This window comes from Manihot esculenta, chromosome 15 (assembly GCF_001659605.2).
Source record: "Manihot esculenta cultivar AM560-2 chromosome 15, M.esculenta_v8, whole genome shotgun sequence".
NCBI lineage: Eukaryota > Viridiplantae > Streptophyta > Magnoliopsida > Malpighiales > Euphorbiaceae > Manihot > Manihot esculenta.
The window spans coordinates 23,532,774-23,553,128 of record NC_035175.2 but is presented as its reverse complement, the minus strand read 5'-3'; the positions used below and the strand labels follow the sequence as shown (position 1 = coordinate 23,553,128).

General features: G+C 38.8%; 1 protein-coding gene across 1 annotated transcript; it reads left to right on the top strand.

Annotated features, from left to right (window-relative positions):
• Positions 1 to 723: 723 nt before the first annotated feature.
• Positions 724 to 1,574, top strand: LOC110600745 (leukocyte receptor cluster member 1). The gene has a single exon (XM_021737605.2). The coding sequence runs from the start codon at positions 789 to 791 to the stop codon at positions 1,461 to 1,463; it is 675 nt and encodes a 224-aa protein (XP_021593297.1). The 5' UTR covers positions 724 to 788; the 3' UTR covers positions 1,464 to 1,574.
• Positions 1,575 to 20,355: the final 18,781 nt, after the last annotated feature.

The following is a 20,355-nucleotide window of genomic DNA, read 5'->3' as shown; positions in this document are numbered from 1 at the left end:
TAACAAACCCTGTCATGGAGGAATATTTCATTTCTGCTTTCTCAAATGGTAAAACTATCCATTTCTAGTTTTCTGGTCTTATTCTCTCTCTTTTTTGACCACTGAGAAGCCATTTGATGTGGGCATCATAGATGGGGCTGGCACTTCAGTCTTTGTATCATGATAAAGTTGATAGTCTCTGCTACATTCAAGATCTCAACGTTTTTAAGAACATAGGTTTGATGTAGTGAATCTTAAGAATGATAGGCACAATCTGTGAGCTACCAATTTGTGAAGTTCGTGTACTACAATTTAACAATTAGATTTTTAATATCTTTTTAATTAACTATGTAGTAGTCAAACATGAGTTGATATTATTTTTATATATAAAATTAATTTATATTTAAAAATAATAAAATATTACATATAACATGTCTAAACAATTATATTTTGACATTTAAAAAATTGACTAAAATTATATCTAAACAAAATGCAAACGTTAACCATTTTATTCAAAATTTAAATAGTTAGATTAAAATATAAATCAGTACAAACATTGAGTCTTTTATAGTCAATCGACCATAATTTAAATATGTAAAACAATGAAACTAGACGATTTGTGTTATTTAAATATGTAAAGAAAAACTTAAATGATAATGTATGAATAATTTATGTGTATATTTTTAAAAAAAATTATATATAGGCCCTCACCCTATTTTTGGTGTCTGTTGTTTTGGTGGATTATGTTAATTCATATGTCTATAGCCTATTGTATTAAGCAGGTGGAAGGAAATTCAAATTAAACAATTATGGGAGGTCATGGAGGTCTTAACATCCTTCCTCAGAAGCGGTGGAATGTATACAATTATGAGAATAGAGAAAAAGTTCGGCGAGATGAAGAAGCCGTCGCTATACAAGAGCAATTAAACCGTGAACAGTCAAGAAAGCGCGACGCTGAGTTTCGCCTTGAGCGGCTTCGGACTGCTCGCAGTTTGCGTCCTGTAAATAAATCAGAAGCAAACCCAAGGACGGGGCGGGAGTCGGACTCAGAGCTTGCTCAATCAGAATCAAAGTCCAACCACATTAATCTCTTTGAAGGGATAAAGATTTTTGACCCAATTAAGGGATTGGAGAAAGAAGGGGATGCTGAGAGAGACGGATCTAGAAGGAAGAAGATGAAGAAAGAGGAAGTGAGGATTGTTACTGCGGAGGAGGAGAAGTATAAGTTTGGTTATGGGGTTGCCGGAAAAGGAGTTAAGTTGCCCTGGTACCTCGAGAAACATAGTGATGATGTGAATAAGGAGAAGGATGAAGATGATGGGTCCATGAGAGGGAAGAAGGAGGGTAAGAAGAGTGGCAAGAAGACATTGCAAGAACTAAGAGAGGAAAGATTGAAAAGGGAGAAGCAAGAGCAAGAGAGCGCACGGGCATTGCTGGAGAATAAGCTGGGAGATAGATCTGTTTTTAGGATTCTCAGGAGGTGAATTTTTTATATTAATGGATTTTGCCTCATTTAAATTTGGTCTTTCTTCAAATTTAAAAATTTGCTAGCATAAATTTTGGCCTCTTGGTCAGCATATTACTTTGATTGTTTATACTGATATATTGTTTGTTGTTGTATTGCTCTCTTGTATGTCTAAAGTAAGAGCCTTTTATGCTTCATTTGGTGGTTTGATGTTCTCATGTGTGTGAGTTTGAGAACGTATTATTTGTGATTTTAATACAAGAAGGAAAAAAAAAGAAAAAATCAGAGGAGCCTTTGTGTGTATCATATATATGGCAAAAAGTTCTATGGTGATCCTTGGCCTGCATTTGAAAATTTAGTCTGTCTTAGAAACACTACTAGATCCATTGCATTATTCTGTAATGTTATCTAATTTCAGAATCTGTTAACTATTGTTGCTGGACAGAGCAAGCTTCAGACAACTGACAGTTCTTTGACAAAAAAAAAAAAAAAAAACTGACAGTTCTGTTTTTATTTCAACCGTAGGTAAGATTATGGACGAAGTAGATTAATTCAAGCAAAATCTTTGCTTTAAGATTCTTGTGTCATCTTTGAATTTTGTGGCAGTTTATCTCAAGTATTATAAGAGTGCTTAACTATATTTGTGAACAGTGACGGATGCAGCAATTTAAGCTAGGATTTAATTTTATTTTTTCAATAATAACTTCAATTTTATTTAATTCATAAAAAATACTTATTTATATGTATAAAATTTTTAAAGTAAAATTTAATTTTAAGTGAAAAAAAAAATCACATGTATAAAATTTTATAAATTAAATTAATTTACTCACTATTAAATATTGAATATGAATTTTTAAAATTTTTTTTTAATATGAGTTGTCTAAACTATTATTTATTAAAAAATACTATGTGATTTTAATGTTTTGATTTATATTTAAAAATTTTTAAATTTAAAATATAACTGTAAACTATTAAAATAATTTTTATTTACACTAAAATTTAGTGGTGTTAATTATGCTCTAAATTTTTAATTATGCACTAAATTTTCATCAAATAATAAAATTATTATTGTTTAATTTTGTCAATTCATAAAAAATTAAAATATAATTAACAAATTTAAAATATAATTAATAATATATTTGATCAATTTAACATTTTTTTATTGTACTTAATTATCATAAGTTTTATAATTTCAAGTATTCAACGAAAATAGTGAATAACTTATCTTATAAATATTTTAAAAATAAAAAAAATTAAGTAGTAAAGTTAAATCTCAAAAATTAAACGCAAATTTTTTAAATAAAAAAAAATAGAAACAAGTGTATTTATTCAACTTGGGATCTTCAATTTCATATCAACAAAAGAAATTTCCTGTCTGTAATATGTACTATGCAATTGCCATCCCTTATGCGCTTGCAAATATGAATTAAACAGCAACAGATGCTGCATTGTCTTAACATGAAACCTCTGGTTATGTCATAGTAATAAGATATTATGTTTTGATTGTTATCCATATGCTACCTAAAGTGGCCTCCTTTATTTACAGAAGCTTATTGTCTGAAACCAGTAATCAATAGCTACCCCTGTCCAAATTTTTTAACATTTCTGATGCAATGGTGGTCGGCATATTTTCTTTTTTAATCCTCAGGATAACCCATTCCCCCTCCCTCAATACAGAGCATATTTCAGTTTCTTTCATTTTACTATTTCTTGAGAAAAGAAAAAGTATATGATACAAAAACAGCTAGAAAACAAATCCATTGCCAGCAAAAGAAGATTATTTTGAAGTCCAATAAAATCAGAAAAAAAAAAAGAAAATGAAAAAATAGCGGAGAAAATAAGGAGCGTTACTTGTGGAAACAGTTTTTCGTTTTTCATTTTATGCTTTTTAAGAAAACTGTAGTTTTCATTTTTTATGGAAAATGACTAAAAATATCGAAAATATATTCACTTTTTAATAATAAAAAGTCATTTTCAAATTTAAAATAATAAAAAATACTCATAATTTTTATAATTAAAAGATAAATTATTTAAAATTTAATTAGTTTTATTTTAAATTTTTTACTATGTACTAATAATTTATTTTTCAATAATATATATAATTTCAAATATTTTTTTGAAGTAATTATTTAATTTTAGTCATAAAAATTTTATAATATATTTTTTTTATTATAAAAGAGTTACTATTTTGCGTTTGGAAAACAACTAGAAAAAAAAAATTTATAATGGAGGAAACTGTGGAAAATATTTTAAAACTGTTTTCTAAATTATAAATGAATGTTAGAAAACTAGAAAACTGACACTTGTAAATACAAAACTCTATTTTTTAATAAAAATTCTAGAAAGGTGCTCCGATCTTCTGTAAATAAATAGACCCTAAACGTTTCATAGGAGAGCGGAGGGCAAAGAAAAAGAAAAGAATTCTTTTTTTTTTTTAATGAAACTCTACCTCTTATTAAAAATAAATAAATAAATAAATTACATATTGATCTATAAATTTTAATATAATTAATAGATAAATTTTTTTTATTTTAAAATTAAATACTTAATTTTTTTTAAATTTTATTACCATTTAAATTAAAAATCTTTCTATCAAGAAATTAATTAAGTTAATAGCAAAAGAAATGAGAATAATTTCTAAGTCCAAGAGCACCCATCACCCCTACACAAATTCAGGTTTATTATTCAAATTTTCAATGCTAATTCCTTCAACTTCCCACCAATTGATAAAAAAAAAAATAAAAAAATCAATTCCGTTCACTCCTTATCTGTGGACCTCTCACTTAGCTTCGATTAGAATGAGGTGGAGCCTAAGTGCATTGAAACTTCAAGCACCGAATGTGGTATCAATGTTTTTGCCTCCGTTTCCACCGACGACTGTGTTAGAGTTTTCAATTTTCCCGATAAGGGCCACTCCACCATCATCCACGAGAGCGCAAAGCCGACTCCCCCTAGGTTCAATTAGGATGGAATAAGCAGGACCCAAGATCATGATACATAGCCACCATTATCATGGATAATGCTAAAGGTGGTGGTAGAGTGTAGAGGTCTTGATTTGACTACTTCCCAACTCTCCATATGGTAGAGGTGCAGAGATTTTGAGTTGCACTGTTGCGATTGAAAGCAATTACAGTGGTCTTCTTCTTTACTAATTAAGCTGCAGTTTTTGTGGTTTAAATTATTGTGATTGTTGGTTCCAATTTATAAGTGATTTGGATCCATATACTTTGTATTCATAATAGGTCTGGAGGAGAGAGAGTTCTACTTTTTCCAAATGCTGTTGGTCCCTCAAGCAACCAAGGTAGGGCTGATGAAGCTGGTCGAAGCGGTGGAGGTGGTGCACGACATGGGCGCTGGACCTGATTCAATTTTAATGATAGGGTGATATCTGCAAATATGCGAAATTGAATAGAGTTTCTTATTCATAAAAATTGAAAAGTAAATATTAAAATATATAAATTTAATTATTATTTAAACTATTAATAAAGATGATAATTATAAAATGTAAGATAATAAAATTTAATGAATCAATAAAATATAATTTAAAAAATAATTACTGTTAAGTATTAGAATATGGGAAAAATCTAAACACGAAATTTGTAACGTAAAATATTAAGTAAATATTAAGTAAAGGACCTAAAAAAGTTCCTTTAAATTTAAATTTGAACTATAAATAAATAAATATATCATATGATTATTAAACTTATTATTAATTTTTACAATTAAAACTCTGTCACAACATCGAAAATACAAACTTTTCTGATGATCTTATATTAAAGAGTTAAAATATCGTAAAAATTTTGGATTTTAAGTGGATATTATTTCTACATTAATTAATATATTATAATAATAATATATAATTATAACTATTGAAATATAAATTTAAAGTTATAAATTATTATTTTATATATTTTAATTGTAATCATAAATATAGTTAAGTGTGGCTAAAATTATGATTTTATTGAATATAAAATAAATTTTAATTAAAATATATTAATATATATATATATATATATATATATATATATATATATATATATTAAAAAAATAAATTTTCTTTATAATTGATGTTAGGTAACAACCATCCAAAATAAACCGTAAGCTGTCATTATAAGATAAGTCTACGTTACAAGAGCCAGATAAGTAGGAAATGCAGTCCAGTCCAAAAAAAAAAAAAGATCTGGACGGGCTAACACCCGGTGCATCATCAAGACTAGCCCTTCCTTTAAGTGGGCGAGTATTGATACGAAGCTACTGTTAACAGACACAATCCTGTGTATCTCCATTACATATGTCATCGTGGGATTGCCAACTTATTAGCTGGCAATATCTCTTATCAAGCAGCTGGCCACATCACCGCCGGATAATCGGGAAATGCTATATTTATCTCCACCTTGTTACAATATAAAAGAGGAGGAATTACAGAGGTAAAGGTATGCTATTCTCTCATACTATTCAAGTTCTAAGCTATCTATAGCATTCTCTCTATTTTTTAGTATACTGACTTGAATGTCGGAGTGGCTGTCGTGGGCAACTACTACCACCTCACCTTCTCTTTTTTGTAGGTCTAGCCAATCATAGCGTAGTTCTATTCCAGCCACATCATCAATCTAATCTTTGCAACATCATTTGATTCCGTTGCTAGAAACTCTATTGAATACTCTCCGTTCACTTAAAGTGACACCGAGCTCTTGTTTCTTTTTTCTCTAAAAGTGAAACCTTCCTCTCTATCTCTTGAAATGGCCGAAATTGTACATGTCATTATGAAAGGACCTAATAAAGGCAAAGAAAAAGATAAGTGTGTAGTAGAAGATGTTCTATCTGTCGATCAAGAACCATGAACCAAGTAAGAGGTAAGGTTCGGCCCTGCTGACAACTTTCAAAATGACTTGTTAATCGTTAAGGTCCTCCTGAAGCGGTATGAGGTAAGGCAGGTATTGATGGATACAGGTAGCTCTGTTAATCTTCTTATATTAAAAGTTTTTAACAAGTTAGGCTTGAATAAAAACAGTCTTGTTAGAGGTTCCTATCCTTTAGTAGGGTTAAAAGATAAAACCATGGCAGTATTGGTTACCATCAACCTTCTCCTAGCACTGGGTGATGAAAAGTATAAGCGAAAACTGTATGCAGAGTTCACAGTGGTAGATATTCCATTTGCATACCATGTGATACTCTCCAATCCTAAACTGCCACAGTATCATTATTAATATGGGTGCTATATATCTTAAACTTCCAGCTCCAGGGGGAATGGTAGTGGTCCAAGGCAGTCCAAGGTTGACCAAAGAATGTTACAGACAACCAGCAAAAATCTTCGGACAAACAACCATGCCCATCAACTTACTGGAGAAGCTGGAAACTCACATAAAGCCAGAATCGACGGACCAGTAGAGGAGATACAGATAGGTAAGGAGTAAAAAGTACGATTTAGCACTGTGTTAATCGATAAAACAAAGACTCGTCTAATAGAATTGCTAAAGAGCTGAGTAACCACTTTCGCTTGGTCGCTAAAGGATGTAACAGGTGTGGACTTGACTCTCATCAACCATAAGTTATCTGCTAACAAAACTATCAAATTGTTCCAATAAAAGAAAAGAAAGTTTACACCAGAGAGGCAGTAGGTGATCAAAGAAGAGGTTGATAAGCTTTTGAGTGCAGGATTGATAAAGGAAGTCTAATATCCCACATGGTTGGCCAATGCGGTCTTGGTAAAAAAAGCTAACGGAAAGTGAAGGATGTGTGTGGATTTCATTGACCTAAATAAAGCATGTCCGAAAGATCATTACTCGTTACTATCTATCAACAGGTTAGTAGACTCGACCTCAGGTCATGCGGTGCTTTCCTTCCTTAATGTCATTTCAGGATACCACCAAATCATGATGGACACCAAAGATGCAGAGAAAACTGCATTCACAACGGACGAATGAGTTTACTGCTATAAGGTAATGCCTTTTGGTTTAAAAAATATGAGGCGACATACCAAAGGCTAGTGTCATGAATCTTTAAGGAGACCTAGGGCAACACTTTCAACTATAAAAAGACCACATAAGGAGCCGCCCCACTCTCCCTTGGACAAACATTCAGATCAAGCCGCACCTCCTTCTCCAAGCCGATTGGTTCTTCTTTATTCTTCTCTTTTTTTTTTTGTTTTTTTTTTGTTTTGTTTCATCCATGAGTGGCTGAAACCTCTTTTTCTAGTTAAAAATTAGGTGAAACTTTAGTTGTTTTATGGATTGGGAGATCTGAACATACATTATTTATCTTTTGTTTTTCAATATTTATGCAATTTTATGCTTAATTCCATTGTTGCTTTGTTGTTTAGATCAATAGGGCCCATTGATTCTTGATTGCAAGGTAATAATCTATTAGTTTGGATAGTTTTAAGTCCCTAATTGCTTGGATTATTCAAACACAAGTAACTCTTGGTGTGAAAACTAAGGAAATTGCATGATCTAGCAATATCACCATATGTTTGGATAGCTAGAATTAGGTCTCTCTATTTCTTAATGCAATTGACAGTTGTTAGATGTCAAAGGCCTAAGGACATTCCTTGGCAACTTGTTGATTAATAATTAATTAGAGGACGTTCCCTAATTGATTTATGCCTAAGGAGGGATGTGGTGGTGAGAAGCGTCTTCCATCTCCATAACTAATTTATTTTATCAAATAAAGGAATCTTTGTGTCAATGATCAATCCCAATAACTGAAGTGGATCCAATTCTTCAACTAGAGCTTTTCTCATTATTGAATTTCTTTACTTCAATTATTTGCTTTACTTTGTTACTTTCATTATTAGTTTAATTCATTAATCTCAAAACCCTCCTTTTTATTTTACTTTCAGTTTGTTTACTTAGTCTTGATAAGGAAAATAGGTAAGTATTCCCTATGGATTCGATCCTTTTGCTACTATCTACAGTTGTAAAATTGTTGATAACCGAAAAGATTATTTTTTACCGGTTTCAACAACCGCACAGTAAAAAATTGGCGCCGTTGCCGGGAAGTTGATTTAACTAATTTATTTTTCTTTCATGACCAGGGCTAGACGCAAGGAAACGCTACCTTACGATCCAAAAATTGAGCATACAATAAAGCGACTTGGGAAGCAAGCCACCACCGAATCTGTCCCCAAGGAACCAGCAATTGCAGATTCAGTGTGCAACCCTTCTGAACTTGACCAAACAGCCGCGGAGATGGCTGAAATCAATAGACAACCTGCTGCACATGTTGAACCTGCTATTCATGATGAATTCATACCAGAAAATCCAGCCATGAAGAGAAAGAACACTGAGAGAGTTGGCAGCCCCTATAGGCGATCAAGCACCTCTCTGCATCACCTATCCACCACTGACAATCCCTTTTAAGCTTAAAACAAGTTTGATACATCTACTACCTAAATTTAGAGGTTTGGAGAATAAAAATCCACATAAGCACTTGAAAGAATTTCACATAATATGTTCATCCATAAGGCTCCAAGGCATATCTGAAGAGTATGTGAAACTGAGAGCATTCTCATTCTCATTTGATGATTATGCCAAAAATTTATTATTTTACCTACCACCCAGTTCAATCACTTCTTGGAATAGTATGGTTAGAGCTTTTCTGAATAAATATTTTCCAACTTCTAAAGCCATAGGCATAAAAAGAGAGATAAGTGGCATTAAGCAAAAAGAAACTGAAGATTTGTATGATTATTGGGAAAGATTTAAGAGATTGTGCACAAGCTGTCCTCAACATGACATTTCATATAAATCACTCATAGAATTCTTCTATGGAGGTTTGCTACCATCCGAAAGGAAATTCATTGATGTAGCATGTGGAGGTTCAATTGAAGATAGCATGCCTCAAGCAATCAGAGAGTTGATTTCAACACTTGCAACAGAATCTAGACAATATGGAGATGAAAAGTAGCTGCAAAGAGGAGTCAATGAGGTAAGTACATTTGTTTTCACTTCTTAAATTTTTGAACTAACCTCTGCTGTGAGAAGTCTTGTCATAGGTCAAGCTCAACAAGCTCAACAACTTTAGCAAATTAGACCATGTGGGACATGTGCACATGTAGGACACCCAACTGATCAATGTCCTACACTTCAAAAGGATGACCAGCAAGTAAATGCAATTGGAGGATTCAATAGCCAGCCAAGACATGATTCCTACTCTAACACCTACAATCCAGGTTGGAGGGACCACCCAAATTTCAGCTATACTAGGGCCAACAACTACCAAAACTATCAAAGAAATCCAGCCTAAGCAGCACCTCAAAGGTTCGACATGCAACTTGAGGAGATGATGAAGTCATTGGCAAATTCTGTCCAAAGCCTCCAACAGCAAATGGGTCAAATAGCCATCGCAGTGAGCAAGCTTAAATCTCAAGGTAAGTTACCTTCCCGAACCGAGGCTAATTCCAGGCAAAATATAAGTGCTATCATGTTAAGAAGTGGGAAAGAGCTTTAAGATGTCAAGACTGATGATGAAAGTTCACAAGTGCAAAGACAAGCTGCTGAAGAAAAACAACGAGAAAATTGTTTGTCCCAACAAACTGGTCAAACAGAACCAGTACACCAGCAAAAGGCAAATCAGCAAGTAAGTTTCAAGATTCCACCTCCCTTTCCAAAAAGGTTTGAAAAATCACAAAAAGAAAAAGAAGAAAAAGAGATCCTTGAAACCTTTAGGAAAGTGGAAATCAACATACCCTTGCTAGATGCTGTGACACAAATTCCCAGGTATGCAAAATTTTTGAAAGAACTGTGCACTAACAGAAGAAAGCTTGCTGAGAAAGAAAAAGTAAGTGTGGGAGAAGTTGTGACAGCTGTCATAATGAGAGAACTCCCAGCCAAGTGCAAAGATAGAGGGATGTTTGCTGTCTCTTGCAAAATGGGCAATGTGGGCATCAAAAAGGCCATGTGTGACTTAGGTGCATCAATTAATATTATACCTCTTTCTATTTATAATTCTTTGAATGCTGGTGCACTTAAAGACACTAGAGTGGTCATTCAATTGATTGACAGATATGTAGTATGTAACAGCCCGGAAACCGAACTGCCACCGGCACTAGGATCCAGATCGACTTAAGGTCGCCGGGACCCGTAGTAAGCCTGCTATCCTGTCTGTATACCTGTGAAATCCCATACATGATCATACATTTTCTGTAAAAATATAAAACTTTTCTTCATTCCAAGGCTTCACCTGTGCATGCACTCTCTCTGTTCTCTACTAATCCCTACTAGAGCTCCTCATGGCTCTAGGCGGATCAAACTCATAATGTTAAGCCTGGTTTTGCTCATAAACATACAACAATAAAGACACATACATAAACTGATCATGTGACTCCACAAAGGGATGACAATTCTTATAAGTCAAGCACTATTCTATACATTGTACATACACTGTACATATACACTAGCTCTATACATTTACATGTCCACACTAGCTATTACACCACTCTGAACTCTTCCTGTACCCTGCTGAGTTCTCTCTGACCTCTGAACCTGCACAACTGGAGTTAGGGGAGAGGGATGAGCTACGATAGCCCAGTGAGTAGAATAGGCAAATAACAGGTGATAAAACATGCTCTCATGGAATGCAACACATAAGCACATCACCTCAGCCGGACGGATCAAAACTCCCTCTATATCATCTGGGGTACCGGAGTACCATGTGCCTGGTCCCCGTAGGGCTGTTCCAGGTCTTTGTGCCTGGTCCCCGTAGGGCTGTTCCAGGTCTTTCCTCTGAGGGCTAATGAATCCTCACGAAGTCCGTGCCGTCTCACATAAACAATGTACAAGGAGCCATGCCAAGTACAAGGATAAATGCAATGCATCATCTTTGTGTACACTAATGCACTCACCCTATAGCATATTCATGATGCATGAAGCATGATAAAATATCAGTTCTCATATTAAAACATCAAGTTAAATTCCACTCACCTGGTTATCTCTGAACTGACTCTGCAGGTTCTGACACTGGACTCACTGCTGACCTCCCTGATTCCTCTGGTCCGCTCCTACACAGGTGGACTCAAATGAGGGACTAAACTCACTCAAGAACATCTCTACGAAACTCCCCAAAACCCCTCTAAACAATCCTAAAACCATCACATAAAACATGCAAAAGAAAGCTGAACAGGGCACTTTCGGCGGCAGGTTCGGCGGCCGAAACCCCTCTCCAGAGACGAAACTCATGCATGTTCGGCGGCACCTTCGGCGGTCGAAGGTCTCGTCCAGAGACGAAACTCACACACTTTCGGCGACCGAACTCCCTCTTTCGGCGGCCGAAAGTCTCTTTCTAAACCGAAAGCCTAGCTTTCGGGGGCAACCTTTGGCAGCCGAACTGCCTCCACAAGGGGTTCGGCGGCCGAACCTGGTTTTGCCCGAAGGACAGAACCCTGCTCTGTTTCATGCAAACTTTGCCCAAAAACCTACCAACATGCATATCAACTACTCCCAATCTAGCATATACACATATATATGCACAAAGGGGTCTAAACCTACCCTAAAACCCCAAACAAACAGAGCACATAACACTAAAAGATGTTTGACCACCACAAATCACCAAAAACCTCACCTAAACCTAAACATGCATACTACCCATACAAACTGCATAAAACCTTTCAAAATCATCAAAGAAGCTCAGGATCTTCACGTACCTCTTACACAACTTGAGGATGAAGGATCCTAACGTGGAGATATGAAGAAAAGCTCTTCCAAAGCTCCAAGCTTCAAAACTTGGTTCTTTTGCTCAAAACCTTCATAAATCACCAAAACTCTTAAAACTCTTGAAAGATTTGATGAAAATCATGGAAAACATGAAAGTCAACGTGGGAGAGGCTGAAACTCACCTCTGGCTGCAAGTGGAGGAGAAATAACCTCCTTCCACCGACCCTTGGCCCTTTTATAGGTGGCTGGCCAGACCACCTTCGGCAGCCGAACGTGAAGCCGCAACCATGCAATGTTCGGCGGCCGAAAGTGACCTTCGGCGGCCGAAAGTGACCTTCGGCGGCCGAACCTTTGCATTTCTCCCTTGTTGCTTTTCTTTCAAAACTCAATGCTTTTAACATGTCAAAACATGAAAACAAGTGAAACTGCCTTGGAAAACATATGTCTTACCCTTCTCGAGGGTTCCGACACCCGAGATTCCAGCGGACTATAGGAATTCCGATGCCGGACTCGAGCCGGGTATTACATTCTCCCCCCCTTAAGAACATTCGTCCTCGAATGTCCCGAACACAACATAAACACATAGAAAAGGGGAAAAACTAACCTTAAAACAGATATGGGTATTGCTGGAGCAGGGACTCCCGAGTCTCCCAAGTGCACTCTTCTAGGTTGTGGTGGTTCCACAGAACTTTCACCCTTGGTATCTCCTTGTTTCTCAGCTTTCTGATCTGGGTGTCAAGGATCCGTACTGGCTGCTCTACATAGGTGAGATCACTTAAGATTTCCACCTCAAGTTCACTAAGAACCTTCTCTAGCTCTGACACAAACTTTCTCAACATAGAAACATGGAATACCGGGTGAATTCGTTCCATAGAAGCCGGTAAATCTAGCTTATACGATACAGGCCCGATCTTCTGCAAGATCTCAAAGGGACCAATGTACCGTGGGGCCAGTTTACCCTTCTTTCCAAACCGAACCACTCCCTTCATTGGAGACACCTTGAGCAATACCATATCCCCCTCCTGGAACTCTATCTGCTTCCTACGGATGTCTGCATAGCTTTTCTGTCTGTTTACAGCTGTTCTGATCCTTTCTCTGATGATAGGCACTAACTTGCTGGTTATCTCAACTAACTCTGGCCCTGCAAGAGTTTTCTCTCCTACCTCTTCCCAGCAAACAGGTGTTCGGCACTTCCTCCCATACAGAGCTTCATAAGGAGCCATCCCTATGCTAGCATGATGGCTGTTGTTGTAGGCAAACTCCACCAAAGGTAGATGCTGCCTCCAAGAACCGCCAAAGTCTAACACACACATTCTCAGCATATCTTCAATGGTCTGGATGGTTCTCTCTGACTGACCGTCTGTCTGTGGATGGAAAGCAGTGCTGAAATCCAACCTTGTGCCCATTTCATGCTGCAGACTCCGCCAAAACCTGGAGGTGAACTGAGGTCCTCGATCTGATACGATCGACACTGGAACTCCATGCAACCTTACTATCTCGTCTACATACACCTGCGCCAACTTGTCCACAGAGTAGTTACTCCTGACTGCAATGAAGTGAGCAGATTTCGTGAGTCTATCCACAATCACCCATATGGAGTCTAGTCTGTTAGACGTCGCCGGTAACCCCACTACAAAATCCATAGCGATGTGCTCCCATTTCCATTCTGGAATCGGCAGTGGGTTAAGCAGTCCAGCCGGCTTCTGGTGCTCTAGCTTCACCCTTTGACATATCTCGCAGGCTGACATGAACTGTGCCACTTCTCTCTTCATTGCTGGCCACCAATAGACCCTTCTCAGATCTTGATACATCTTGGTGGCTCTCGGGTGAATGCTATACCGCGTATTATGAGCTTCTCTCATAATGTCTGCCTTCAAACTGCTATCATCTGGTACACATAACCTCGTACCGTGCCGAAGAATCCCCTCACCGTCAAATCTGAACTCTGCACTATTGCCAGACTGAACAGTCCTGGCAATTTTCACTAACTCGGGGTCTTCGTGCTGTTTCAGAGCCACTTGCTCTAGAAACACTGGTGTCACTCTCATCTGTGCGATCAAAGCACCTGTACCAGATAACTGCAACTGTAACCCTTCTTCCACGAGCTTGTAGAAATCCTTCACCACCGGTCTTCTCTCTACTGCAATGTGGGATAAACTGCCAAGTGACTTTCGGCTTAAGGCATCAGCTACAACATTCGCCTTGTCCGGATGATACTGGATCTTACAATCGTAATCACTGAGCAATTCGACCCACCGTCTCTGCCTCAAGTTTAACTCTCTCTGACTTAAGATGTGCTGCAGGCTCTTATGATCCGTATAGATCTCACATTTTACCCCATAGAGGTAATGCCTCCACATCTTAAGTGCAAAGATAACAGCTACCATCTCAAGATCGTGTGTCGGGTAATTCAGCTCGTGCTTCTTCAGCTGTCTAGAAGCATAAGCTATCACTCGGTCATTCTGCATCAACACACAACCTAATCCCACTCGGGATGCATCACAGAACACTGTGAAATCTTCATCACTGATCGGCAGAGCTAACACCGGTGCTGAAGTTAACCGTCTCTTCAACTCTGCAAAACTCTCCTCACATTCCTCTGACCACACAAACTTCTGATTCTTTCTGGTCAGTCTGGTCATAGGAGTAGCTATCTTCGAGAAGTCCTGAACAAACCTCCGATAGTAGCCTGCCAAACCCAGAAAACTCTTGATCTCTGTCACTGTAGTGGGTGTAGGCCAGTTGGCTACTGCCTCTACCTTTTTGGGATCTACTGCTATACCTTCCTCTGATACGACATGTCCCAAAAAGGCAATGCTCCTTAACCAGAACTCACACTTGGAGAACTTGGCATACAAGCCATGCTCTCTCAAGGTTTGCAGCACTATCCGCAGATGCTGGGCATGGTCCTCTGCATTCCTGGAGTACACCAAGATATCATCAATAAAGACGATTACAAAACGATCCAAGTACTCCCTGAAAACCCTGTTCATGAGATCCATGAATGCTGCAGGGGCGTTAGTCAACCCGAACGGCATCACAAGGAACTCATAATGCCCATATCTGGTTCTGAAAGCAGTCTTGGATACATCTCCTTCCCTGATCTTCAACTGGTGGTATCCGGATCTCAGATCTATTTTAAAAAAACAACCTGCTCCTGCCAGCTGGTCGAAGAGATCATCGATCCTGGGTAACGGATACTTGTTTTTGATAGTGACTTTGTTCAACTGTCTATAGTCGACACAAAGTCTAAGAGGTCCATCCTTCTTTCTGACAAATAATACTGGAGCACCCCAGGGTGAGGTACTCGGGCGGATGAAACCCTTAGCTACCAAATCCTGTAACTGCTCTTTCAACTCTCGCAACTCTGCTGGTGCCATCCGGTAGGGAGGAATAGAGATTGGTCTGGCATTGGGCATCAACTCTATCTCGAACTCTATTTCCCTATCCGGTGGTAGTCCTGGAAGCTCTTCAGGAAACAAATCTGGGAAGTCTCTAACAACTGGTACTGAGGATGGTTCCCTAACCTGACTGTCTAGCTCTCTCACATAAGCTAGGAACCCCTGACACCCCTTCCTTAACATTCTACGAGCCTGGAGGGCTGATATCAAACCCCTAGGTGTCCCTCTCCTGTCTCCTCTGAAGACACACTCTGACCCATCCTGGTCTCTAACACTGACTACCTTGTCTCTACAGTTCAGGGTAGCATCATACGTAGATAACCAGTCCATCCCTAGAATGACATCAAAATCTGTCAACTCTAGAACCACCAGGTCAGCTGGAAGGTATCTACCCTCTATGCACACTGGACTGAACCGACAGACTGACTCTGCCAAAGATGGATCACATTTGGGTCCACTGACCCATAGAGGACACTCTAACTCAGACACTATCAGACCCAACCTCTCTGCAGCTCTAGAAGAAATGAAAGAGTGAGAAGCACCGGGGTCCATTAAAGCATACACCTCTGAACACCCAATGATGAGATTACCTGACACCACCGTGTTCGACGTGTCTGCCTCCTGCTGAGTCAGGGTGAAAATTCGTGCTGGGGCTGACGGACCTGCACCTCGGGAACCCATCCCTGATGAAGAGGCTGCCCCTCTTCCTCTTCCTCTGCCACTGCTTGGTGGTATGGCTGAAACTACGGGCTGTACTACACTGCCCGCACTCATCTGCTGGGATGGTGCAACCAAAGTCGCCTGAGGACATTCTCGTGCATAATGTCCCTCCTGCCCACATCTATAGCAGGCTGTGGATCCCAACTGACAAGCTCCTCTATGCTGTTTGCCACACCTCTTGCACACTGGAAAATCTGCGCCAGAACTGGAGCCACTACTCATTCCCAGACCCGACTTAAGCCTGTTCCAAAACTTGCCTCTCTTTCCTCTGAATTTCTCCCACCTCTTCTTACTTGCACTTGTTGTACCCTGTGAGGAGGAAGGGCTCTGATACCAATCTGTAACAGCCTGGAAACCGAACTGCCACCGGCACTAGGATCCAGATCGACTTAAGGTCGCCGGGACCCGTAGTAAGCCTGCTATCCTGTCTGTATACCTGTGAAATCCCATACATGATCATACATTTTCTGTAAAAACATAAAACTTTTCTTCATTCCAAGGCTTCACCTGTGCATGCACTCTCTCTGTTCTCTACTAATCCCTACTAGAGCTCCTCATGGCTCTAGGCGGATCAAACTCATAATGTTAAGCCTGGTTTTGCTCATAAACATACAACAATAAAGACACATACATAAACTGATCATGTGACTCCACAAAGGGATGACAATTCTTATAAGTCAAGCACTATTCTATACATTGTACATACACTGTACATATACACTAGCTCTATACATTTACATGTCCACACTAGCTATTACACCACTCTGAACTCTTCCTGTACCCTGCTGAGTTCTCTCTGACCTCTGAACCTGCACAACTGGAGTTAGGGGAGAGGGATGAGCTACGATAGCCCAGTGAGTAGAATAGGCAAATAACAGGTGATAAAACATGCTCTCATGGAATGCAACACATAAGCACATCACCTCGGCCGGACGGATCAAAACTCCCTCTATATCATCTGGGGTACCGGAGTACCATGTGCCTGGTCCCCGTAGGGCTGTTCCAGGTCTTTGTGCCTGGTCCCCGTAGGGCTGTTCCAGGTCTTTCCTCTGAGGGCTAATGAATCCTCACGAAGTCCGTGCCGTCTCACATAAACAATGTATAAGGAGCCATGCCAAGTACAAGGATAAATGCAATGCATCATCTTTGTGTACACTAATGCACTCACCCTATAGCATATTCATGATGCATGAAGCATGATAAAATATCAGTTCTCATATTAAAACATTAACTTAAATTCCACTCACCTGGTTATCTCTGAACTGACTCTGCAGGTTCTGACACTGGACTCACTGCTGACCTCCCTGATTCCTCTGGTCCGCTCCTACACAGGTGGACTCAAATGAGGGACTAAACTCACTCAAGAACATCTCTACGAAACTCCCCAAAACCCCTCTAAACAATCCTAAAACCATCACATAAAACATGCAAAAGAAAGCTGGACAGGGCACTTTCGGCGGCAGGTTCGGCGGCCGAAACCCCTCTCCAGAGACGAAACTCATGCATGTTCGGCGGCACCTTCGGCGGCCGAAGGTCTCGTCCAGAGACGAAACTCACACACTTTCGGCGACCGAACTCCCTCTTTCGGCGGCCGAAAGTCTCTTTCTAAACTGAAAGCCTAGCTTTCGGGGGCAACCTTTGGCAGCCGAACTGCCTCCACAAGGGGTTCGGCGGCCGAACCTTCCTTCGGCGGCCGAACCTTCCTTCGGCGGCCGAACTTGGTTTTGCCCAAAGGACAGAACCCTGCTCTGTTTCATGCAAACTTTGCCCAAAAACCTACCAACATGCATATCAACTACTCCCAATCTATCATATACACATATATATGCACAAAGGGGTCTAAACCTACCCTAAAACCCCAAACAAACAGAGCACATAACACTAAAAGATGTTTGACCACCACAAATCACCAAAAACCTCACCTAAACCTAAACATGCATACTACCCATACAAACTGCATAAAACCTTTCAAAATCATCAAAGAAGCTCAGGATCTTCACGTACCTCTTACACAACTTGAGGATGAAGGATCCTAACGTGGAGATATGAAGAAAAGCTCTTCCAAAGCTCCAAGCTTCAAAACTTGGTTCTTTTGCTCAAAACCTTCATAAATCACCAAAACTCTTAAAACTCTTGAAAGATTTGATGAAAATCATGGAAAACATGAAAGTCAACGTGGGAGAGGCTGAAACTCACCTCTGGCTGCAAGTGGAGGAGAAATAACCTCCTTCCACCGACCCTTGGCCCTTTTATAGGTGGCTGGCCAGACCACCTTCGGCAGCCGAACGTGAAGCCGCAACCATGCAATGTTCGGCGGCCGAAAGTGACCTTCGGCGGCCGAACCTTTGCATTTCTCCCTTGTTGCTTTTCTTTCAAAACTCAATGCTTTTAACATGTCAAAACATGAAAACAAGTGAAACTGCCTTGGAAAACATATGTCTTACCCTTCTCGAGGGTTCCGACACCCGAGATTCCACCGGACTATAGGAATTCCGATGCCGGACTCGAGCCGGGTATTACATAGTATATCCAAAAGGAGTTCTAGAAGATGTTCTAATGCAAGTAGATCAACTTGTCTTTCCAGCAGATTTCTATGTGATTGATATGGAGGAAGACAACAGCAACACTACTTCAGACATCCTACTTGGACGACCTTTCTTGAGCACAGTCAGAACTAAGATAGATGTGTATGATGGTACATTGACCATGGAATTTGAAGGGAAAGTAATAAAATTTAATGTTTATGATGCCATAAAATATCCCCATAACATATCTCTTATTTATTGTTTAGGTATCATTGACTGTTTGAGCCAAGAAGTTTTTGATATGAATGAAGATGATATGCTAAACAATGACTTTTGTAGGGAGGCTAGCCAAAAAGATGAAGGAAGCCAAAGGGAGCCAAAGCTGAAAGCAATAGTCTGCTGCATACAACAGACTGATTGCGACCAAATGCAGATAGATAGAGGACCGCCCGTACCACTTCAGCAGGTAGAGCTTCGATTGCCCAAACAAAAGGAGAATGCGAAATCCAGTTCAGCCAAACATCCAACGCAGACAGACACTTTTGTGCCCAAACAAAAGCTCTCCATGCGGCAACTTCCAGAATGTGTAGAAAGCAACTTGCCATTTGATATACTCAAGCACATAAAAGAAAAAATAAAGAAGAGTGCAAGACATGATGTTTGGGATGAACCATACCTGAAACCATACTATGAAGGGTTCACAGTGCAAGTAGTGGAAGAAGTTCCATTGCATCATCCTCCTCAGCTTGCTTAGTGTTTCGCACCACAAAAGCCACACTAGGGGAGTACTCAGTTTCCTTTAAACTTTAATATTTCCAATACATTGAGGACAATGCATGAATTAGGTGTGGGGGTGCATATATCTCTGAATTTTTATTTTTAAGTCCATTTTAGCTTTAATTTTTAGTTTGCACACATTACGTGAATTTTTTGTTTAATTTTTGTTATTTTTGCCTTTAATGCACACACATGCAGCCACAGTCTTTTTATTTTATTTCTTTTTTGTATGCTTTACTCAAACACATAGGCTATGTTGAATGAGCTTTCTTTCCATGACCCCATTGATGTGATGACTTTTTAAACCTAAGTTGAATAAATTGCAGTGAGTTGTATTCATTTTTGGGAATTTCCTTTTGAATTGGATCTTTGAGCTTGCCATGGTGAAAAATATATGATATTACTCATTAGAGAGAATAATAAAGATGTGTGAAAAACTAAATATGACTTATTTTAGCAATTGGTGTTGGTTTGCCCAATTCATTGAGAAAAAGAAATTCAGCTAAGGCAAAGACTTCAAACGCAAATTGAAAACTGTTCCAATGGTCAAAAGACTATGAACAGAGCTAGTAGCTACTTGAACAGGTGACCAATTGAGTAACTGGAGGTGGGTATCACAAATATGTACCTTCACATCAAAAGGTTGGTGACTTTTTCAAGCAAGAATAAAGTGCAAAAAGCTTAATAAAGTGCTTCAAGTCAAGGGCAACTCACTCCGAAAGCTAGAAAAAGTCTTAACTGAACAAGAATATGTGCATGTATAATCTCTCTCTTGAGGAAAACAAATACTAGCCATGGTAGGTAAAGGGAGACAAGGAAAGAAGGAGAGTAACCTTGGT